We start from the raw sequence: 9,233 nt of genomic DNA, 5'->3' as shown, positions 1-9,233 counted from the left end.
AAAAATGGTAGCGGTTTTTCACATACTAGGAAATAAAGATGAAGGTTTGACTTTATGCTGCTGTAAACAGTATCACCAAAAAAAAATGTGGCAAGTCCATGCATTTCGTCAAACTTAGTAATTTTCAATATTGCAAATATGACCTCACATTTACGATGTTATTGTGGTAGGGATGCATCAAATCTAAAATCAAACTACAGGGTCTTGAAGTAGAGATCTCAAGCTTTAATTTAAAAAAAAGAGCATAACTTTGCGATGATCTTTCACGGAGTTATCATCAGTCAAATTTGGCCAATTTTTGTCTAAAATTTTTCTATGCCATATTTCTTTTGAGCAGTGTAGAATATAGAATATATAGACTACTATAGAATATACAATATAGACCGCTATAAAATATAGAATTGTTCACATAAAACCAGGCCCGTGTTCAAGACCACATCCGAAAATGGCAACAGCGCAGCGCCTGAAGCGTAAACATAACTACATTCAAACACTCGTTTGGCTAGAGGCATTTGAACATAAGGTAATGCAAAGTATGAACGAAACGAAAGTGATACATGTAGTTGTGTTTAGAGTGGGATGCACTGTGATCATGCTGTTCTTTTCTTACACTAAACGTCAGTATTATCTCGCAACGACAAATGACCGTTGGGACAATATGCACAGATTTTGTTACCGAAAAGGACAACTAACTATTTTAGAAAAACTTTTCTCATTTAATTCCTAGAAATGTATATCTTTCTTGTCTATGGATTATTATAGAACTTTATACTGGTTTTTTTTTGGATCACTAATCAGGAATTTGCAGTTAAAATTTAAAAAATCTGACGATTTAAAATGGTGAATTTAATTTTCAATTTGTCAAATTTAATTTACTAAAATTATTAAAATACGAGTAATGTTTGCGAAAATTATTGCAAAGGATTTTTCGATATCCCTGATTTTATATTTAAGGTCAAATTGTACATTTGACACCATTTAAAACATTCAAATGTTGTTGCTAGTGATTTCGAAAAGGGTCTCGAATAAGGTAGTCAAATATGCCATTGAGTGAAATGAAACACCCGCACGTTAGTCGGTAGCATATAAAAAAAATCCCACGCAAAGTTTCACTCCGCTATCTCGTCTGTGGGGGTAGTAAAAGGGAAAAAAACTAAATTCCGATTTTTGGTGTATTTTTCCTATTAAATTTCGTACAAAAATTCTGAAATATCAAGGTCCACATACTGCATATTATAGAATTTTTCAGATTTTTTGAACGCAAATTGCAGTTTTAGAAAATTGGAAACCGAAAAAAAAATCGAAAAAATGCGATTTTTTGTTGAAGATGTCCGAGCACTGCTTTAATATTATTGTAGTAGTTACATGTTGGCATAACTATAATTCTCTATTTTTTTCAGATTTTTCGGTGAGGTGCGCCGTAATTAAAAAATCGAAAACCGATATATTTCTTTAGAAAAGTACTTTCCGTTTCGAATTTGCATGCCTTCTTTTCTCAGTATATTAATTAAGTATGATTATAATCTTAAATAGATTTACATTCATAATTGATACAAATGATATATTAAAGTTAAAGAAATAAAATTTATTAAATAATGTTACGCCATGATGCTGTATATTCTGAGACGTGAAACTTTACTGCAGCGAAAGCAATGGCGGGTGGATTAAGAAACCTGTCTCATAATCTCGCACATTTTTTTAGTCGCATGTTCGAATCTCGCGTTTTTTATGTTATGTTTTTCATTTTTTTTTTAGTCTTTTGTATTAATATTAATATAAATTCAAAGGGTTATTGAATAATTGTACATTTCTGCAGTCACAGCTCACAAAAATCTATAAGAATTTTATAGTGGCGGCTACAAAATTATTTGGCTGTTGTACAGTGTAATTCAAAATAATCTTAATAATTTTTAAAATCTGATCCTATTTTTAATCCACTATTTTTTAATTATAAATATCCAAGATTAAGTTTAGAAAACCTTAAGTACTAATTTTTATATAGGTACGACCAAAACCAAATTATGAAAAATATTTCCCTACCTACTCTACATATTTCAAAGAATTAAAAAAATACATCTTCAAAAGCATGTAATAATTTTATTTCACAAAAACAATAAAAAATATGAAAAATATAATATATAACAAAGAAATATGCACAATAAAAATAATACTGTAAAAGTATCATTTAGAACTAAATTATTAGAAGTTAAATTATTTTCCAAATTACAAGAAAATACACATTTTTTCTTAGATAGTTTTTGTGTAAAAATATTTATTTTATACCAGACCGAGATACTGAAAAACTGATTTGCAAGAAAATAACTTGCTAAATGTACTGCTTAAAATTCACAATAGCGTCAGTTAAAAATTCACCGCAGCACGTCAATCCCATCGTTCGTCATGAAAGAGGGACAATCGCAGTGCTTCTCACTTTTATCACAACTACTATCGTTTCAATGTGTTATTGTTAGTTGTGTGTATATTAGGCGTCGTTGCCATTTTCGCCTGCTCTGTCGCATACAGATTCGTTTTATAATGGATGACTGTAGTTCATGTAATTCAAATGAGCTAAATTATTTATGTTTGTTAGCGGCAACGTATTTTTAAGGGCCGTCAAAGGCAATTAGTCCGCCGCTATTTTGCTTTCGCCCGATTTACGATAGGGATGGACTGTGTGAGGTCTGAACAAGAGGATGATCATAAGCGGGCAATTGAGATGCCAGACGATGACCAGTAACTTGAAGTCATATGGCCATCGGATGTCGCATGCCTATTTGTAGAAAATTTGGAAAGGTGATGCTGCCCGGAATGATGCCGAAATGAATAGGAACACTGTCCCTCAAGTATCTGGCCACGGCGTGGGAAAGACGAAGATGTATTCTTGTTATAGGACCGTGGAATAAAGTAACTTTAGTCTAACTTGCACGTTTACATACAACTTCAACAAATTGACTCACGGAGTGACGGAGACACAATTTCTAAAACTACAGATTAAAATTCTTGACGGTTTCCATTTATACGAGGGGAAGTCAAAAAGTAAAGGGATTTAATTGGTTACAGGTGCAACTCAAAAACTTTTTATCCGACGGAATCAAAAAACTTGTGAAACATTGGGAAAAGTGCATTGAAGTCCAGGGAGGTTATGTAAAAAATTAAAGTATATTTCACATTTCTATCATTAGAATTTCTCAAATGTCCCTTTACTCGTTAACTTCCCCTTGTATATTAGGACTTGTGTAAAAGAAGGGGTATGGTCTTTCTAAACTTTTATACTAGTTCAACTTTTATCCTGGATGGCCAAGAGTTTGCGATCATGGTTTTACTCGTACACATCGCAAACCATCCACAACATCGCAGCCATCCAGGGATATTGTCAAGCTATTTGCTATAAAATGTTTATAACATCGATTGAATAAAACTGTCAATAAATAAACTGCATATAAACAAATCTCAAATCGTGCAGAATAAAATTCAAAAATATATTTTTACATATTCTGCTCTTCTCTAAACAAAACTTCAGTAAACAAGCACTTTCAGACTCAACAATGTAATAATACACAATTCTGCAAGGTAATGATTTCCTTATCGTTCCCAATCCGTACTACTTTGGGACTGAATATGTTAATATAACTTTACGTCATGATATTAATAAATTAAATGTACTGCATTTTTGGTACAAGCTGTTTTAATAAAAAAAAGCAACAGTGTATAACATATATACAATACATGTGTAGCACGTACAAAAAATTCATTCGAATGAAGGACCAAAGTGGACAATGTTATAAATCATTAATACACTGACTTAATTAGAACATTATGTTCTAACATAATTGTAAGGTATCAGTGAAAGGACATGTCACTTACAGCAAACAGAATACAATTTTTTTTCTTGCATAGCAGAAACAGAAATTCAATCGTCCTCTTCTTGTCTTTTCTTCACGTGTGCCTTTATTCTCCTCAGTTCGGTAAAATGTTTCAAACACTTCTCCACCCCTGTGCGGATATCATCCTCGTTTTTTTCCAAGGTCAATTCGAGAGAGACGAACAGACTTTCCAGATCATGACAGGGCCACCCTTCTGTCATCCTAATAATTTTCCGTAGCAATTCTTCCGTTTGGGAATCGGTCAATTTTTCGTTGCTCGACGTGGACAAATTTATTGGGGATTTATTTTTCCAACGTTTCGCCGGTGGTCCTTCACCTGAAGCGCTGACTTTTCTTTTAACGTTGATTTCTAGACAAATACAGTATTATTATTAATTTCTAGACAAAACGGAATGTTCATTAATTTTGAGATAAAACAGGGTTTATTAAATAATAACGTATAGTAAGTGTTGGGTACGATAAATATTTTACGAAAAATGGTGGCCTCGATTAAGGAGGTATCATCAATCGTATGTTAACGTTTATTTGAGAGAATTGTATGCAATTTAATTTTACAAGTAATTCTTTTTATCAAACCAAATAACAAAAAAAGTAATCATGACTGTTACATTATTTATAATTTTTACTATTTATTATAAATTATAAATTCCTCTTACATTTAACCCTTTTACTATCACTTAAAAAATAATGATACACCATAAAATTTACTTTAATTTTTTATTTTGATAGTTTCATTTTGAAAATATAGGTATATTATTATTTGCAGATGATTTGCCGATGTTTATGTGTTTTTATTTGAAAAAGTTTAAAACAAAAAATTACATTCATTAGTAAAAGTAGCACAGAATGACTGTGTTATCAATAATTCTACGGACAGTATTATTAATTGAATACAGATGTACACTGAAATTAATAATGAAAACTTATTTAAAATAAAATAATGACAATTTATTTTATTACGTTTGACGAAATAATTTTGCATATCACAAATTATAAATGGAATTTTATGAAATAAGGAGCAGGTTATGACTGAAAGTAGTAGATATTAACAGTGCCTATGCGTATGTGTGTAACAGACTCTTTCATTCTTTAATAAAATTAAGTACTTTTTAAAAAGAGCAGACTTCTATAAAAAAAGTTTTCTTTACAGTTTTTTGTAAATAAATAAAAAAAGTGAAAAACATCAACATTATTATTTGAAACGAATATCAAATTTAATAATTAAAAATTGTATAAATGAATTCGAAACTAATCTAAACCCAGTGATCTTGGAATATTCTCGAATATTTTCGATAAATGTTCTCAAATTTTCATATCTTCAAATTCCCAACTGAAGTTGCTAAATCTTCAAATCCCTAATTTTAATAACTTATCTCTAATATATAAAGTCGAAGATTTTCAAATCTCCAAATTTTAGATTTTCAAAACTTCCAAATCCAAAAACGCCAATTTTTCAAAATTTTTAAATCTCAACATCCAAGACTTCTAAATTTCTTACTTTAAATCGCTATATTTCCCATATAAGCTTTTTTGCATCAATACATTTTCCTTTATTTCATAATTTTAATATATGTTATTAAGGTTAGTGTTTTAGTTTACATTTAATTTAATAAATGCTTCCTAGTTAATGTAAATATGAAAATATCTGCTGTTCCGAGCTACTATACTAATTAGTTCTAGCCATGTGTAAGAATCGCGAATCTAATTTTGTTAAATATGTTTAAAAAATAAAAGTGAAAACTTAATTTACAAATATTCATAAATTAAATATTTCATTGCACAAAATAAAATAAAATAAATACATATTCAAAATATAAATTATAAACTAAAACAGTTCACTTAAACTGACACAATTAAAATAAATAATATTAAAATTTCATAGAATTGAAATACTATTACTTGATCTCGAGACCAACAAATGAGCAGATCGAACGGTGCAAATCTTGCTCTTCACTTTGCTCCTCCGAGACGTTGACACCTCTTCTTTTGTTGTAATAATATTATACAAACATTCTCTAATTATCTCACATCTAATGTATCAGTAAATAGAAAGTGCAATTACTCACGTGTCGCAGGACTATCGACAGGTTCGGTCCGATTAGTCATTCTTCTTCTTCGTCCTAATTCTCTAGTTCTTTTTGGAGGCACAAATTGTTCCAAATCTATTGTTTCAACAACAAAAGTTTCAGAATTCATTTTGTTTTCTGAAACCATTTTCTTTTTAATATTCAACTACACATTATTTCATCACGTGGACCGAATGATGCTCAGAAATGTTTAATTAATTAAAAAAATAAACAGAAAATAATATTTTGAGTCTTACTTCCTATTATATTTAGGAAATACTTAAGCTACATTTCTTAAAATTATAAAATTATGATTTTTATTAATATTTAAAACTGTATGTAAACTATATGTAAGTACGAAAATGACATAACGTCTTTGTTTTAAATTATTTCACGTTTCTGAAATTTTTTCACAAATCAGCTATGAAATATTTTAAAACAGCTTTCAAAGATTATTTATAATTTTTTTCGAATTAAAATAATAAGTAGCTTCTTCGTGAGAAACAATTTTAGTGGCTAGAGTCTTGAACGACTTAGTGTGCCAGGTTTGTTACTCCAATGAAATGTGATTGTTAAAAATTAATTAACAATCTGTATTTTGCAAATTTTATTCCCGCTTCTGGGTCAGAACAAGCTTGAAATCGTATGAAGCGTTAAATACATTTTTAACCCCTTCAAGGATAATTACGAATATGTGGACATTTAGTTTGTTTTGAAATTCATGAATCAAAAATCACATATGCAGATATTACCACGGTTTTAGTATGTTATAAATTATTTTAGGATTTATTTACGTAATTATTACAGATTCAAACTGAGTCAAACATACGTTTTTATTAAAAAATTTAATCATTATCAAATTTAAATATGTCATCCCTGAAGAGATTAAATTGAAATATGGACGATAGCAGAACATAATAAGAAATTGTTGTTATACCTTGCGAAGATTGATTCGATTCCACATCAGATGGATGAACAAATAACTGTTTGAAAAATAGTTCGCGCTGTTGCTCTGCAGGAGATATTATTTCTAATAGTTCGCCTTGATGTTCGTCGAATAAATTTGCGATCTAATAATTAAATAAAATTAAACACACTCAAGTAATACATTGCCTTATTGACAGTAACAGAACAAATTTACAGCTGCTCCATAATTCCCTGCCTTTGGGACTGTAAAATGCGTGCATTAAACGGAATCTGTTCGTTGCTGACTCGGGTGTAATATAGCCATTTTTTGGACAAGAACATATAAAACTTAATTTCCAATTAATTAATTCAAATTAAACTTAATTAATCTTTTAATTCCCAATTTCTCATATTTCAAAATTAACAATATTTAATTTCTCGAAGTTCTCGAATTTTCGAATTTTCTATTTTTTTACATTTTCAAATTTCTTACATGCTTAAGTTCCCGAATTTCTAAATAAAAAACCACATGAAAAAACTTATGGATATTCAAATACATGAACTTCCGAGCAAACAAATTGCAGTTTATCAAATTTTCCTATTTCTAAATTTTTAAATATCAATTTATCAAACTTCTCAGTTCCCAAATCTCGTACATCCCGAATTCCTACAACGCGAATTCATTGAATTATGTTATGTATTAAACATGTTCTATGGGAGTCTACTGCATGCATATTTATATGAACACCTAACATGAATACGACGCTTTACTCACAGTTTATTGTATAACAGAGAATTATCGAGCGGGTACAATAATGGAAATTTCTCTTACATCTGGTGGCAAGTCTTCTCGTGAACAGTTTGCCGTGGTCAAAATTAACATGTATACCGATCGATCCAATCCTTGCATCAGAGACGTAAAAACAGCACGTGCTGCCTCATCCACTAAATCCCACCAAGCTAAGATATCAGGGACGTAAAGCATCGATGGCAAACTTCGCCGAGCCATCTTCATTTTCTGTCATTTCGTCGATTAAAATATAATCGTACATTTTAAAATACTTATGGAATACTTATTGAATACACAGAAAAGTCGTCTAAATATGGGCTACCATTTTATTTTAAGATATATTACCAGTGTTAAATATTTTTAAGACGTATTTCTTACAAAGGACATCACCCAACTGATACACGCCGATTTTTATGAAATTTTTATATGTTATAGAACTCGAAAAAATATTTGACACGTATTTCTTTTATTGGCAAACATCCACTCTGAAGTGGTGAAAATAACCCATAAAGTTGGGGTTGAAAAAACTATTTTCGCAAATATCTCGGGAACTATTAGGCCTAGACAAAAAATTCAAAGTGAAAATTTTTCTGTTTCTAAAGGCCAATAATATGGCGTCAGTGGATTTTTGAAAAATTTATTCGTTTAAAAAATATGTTAAAAATTAACATTATTTTGCAAATTTTTTTAATAAAACGTTGTTCCATCTTGATCAAATTTCACATACATAAACTATGAGTCCAAAGAAAAAATACGGATGAATTGGAATTTTTAATTTCGCTTGTGGAAAAAATATTACTGTCATTGAAGTTATGCGTACGTTTCATACCTTCCGTTCGGTGCACGACTGATTTCTGTACGTAGTATTCAGACAATTGCATTATATTATACTTTTTTATAATCTGTTCATTGGCAACGGTTAACAACACAGGTAAATATGTTCCGTATAATGGTATTCATTGTTCGAAGGACCGATGCGCGCTTATGATTGTACGTGGCGCGGTGACTTTAAAAGCGTGATTAGGATTCCGCTCTGTATCACCATTTTTTATTACTTTATGATACCACCAAGCATAGTAATTTAACTTTTTAGTGCTGAAGAATTTTTAAGTTTATTGTTCGCATCTGTTTGTCGGGGATTAGCATTTATCGTTATATGTCGATTTATTTTCACATTTTTTCATTACGTTCAAGGTGCCTTTTCAATTACTACGGTTATTCTTTATTGCGCACGGGATTGTCCATTTCCGTCGCTAAAGGATACACCTTATACCTGAAAGCTAATTACCGCTGTCTTCTGGACAATTACTATTTCCTTTACTTTTTCTTAACGTTTTTGACCTGTCAGGTAAATCGACAGTTTCCCTTTCCAAAGATTGTTACAAAAGTGATCAGCCAATCCATGCATTTTATCCCTTCAACATATTACTGTTAAGATGATCTGTAAAATATTATTTTCAAGAGATTTCAGAACAAATTGAACCATTGGACAGTTAACTGCTAACGGAGTACAGAATCGCAATAAGTGTGCTGGACGATTGTGTATAGTTGTGATTTTTGTTGCGGAGTGGTCTTTCGAGTGCTATT

The 9,233-nt window shown here is 30.5% G+C and overlaps 1 protein-coding gene across 8 annotated transcripts in view; it reads right to left on the bottom strand.

Annotated features, from left to right (window-relative positions):
• Window positions 1-3,664: 3,664 nt before the first annotated feature.
• LOC105663695 (ATPase family AAA domain-containing protein 2-like) overlaps window positions 3,665-9,233 on the bottom strand; it is a 28,487-nt gene continuing 22,918 nt past the window's right edge. For 2 of the 8 annotated variants that reach the window (XM_076531252.1, XM_076531258.1), the window contains exons 6-10: window positions 7,689-7,874; window positions 6,888-7,020; window positions 5,951-6,088; window positions 5,784-5,867; window positions 3,665-4,233 (exon numbers count right to left, since the gene is read on the bottom strand). In XM_076531252.1, the coding sequence (XP_076387367.1) occupies window positions 3,911-4,233; window positions 5,784-5,867; window positions 5,951-6,088; window positions 6,888-7,020; window positions 7,689-7,874 (864 nt within the window). In that variant the 3' untranslated portion in view covers window positions 3,665-3,910. The remainder of the gene's footprint in view (window positions 4,234-5,783; window positions 5,868-5,950; window positions 6,089-6,887; window positions 7,021-7,688; window positions 7,875-9,233) is intronic. The other 6 variants (XM_012294385.2, XM_076531253.1, XM_076531254.1 and 3 more) reach the window with 6 other exon arrangements.

This window comes from Megachile rotundata, chromosome 4 (assembly GCF_050947335.1).
Source record: "Megachile rotundata isolate GNS110a chromosome 4, iyMegRotu1, whole genome shotgun sequence".
In the NCBI taxonomy this organism is placed as follows: domain Eukaryota; kingdom Metazoa; phylum Arthropoda; class Insecta; order Hymenoptera; family Megachilidae; genus Megachile; species Megachile rotundata.
This window is presented reverse-complemented; position numbering and strand designations above follow the sequence as displayed.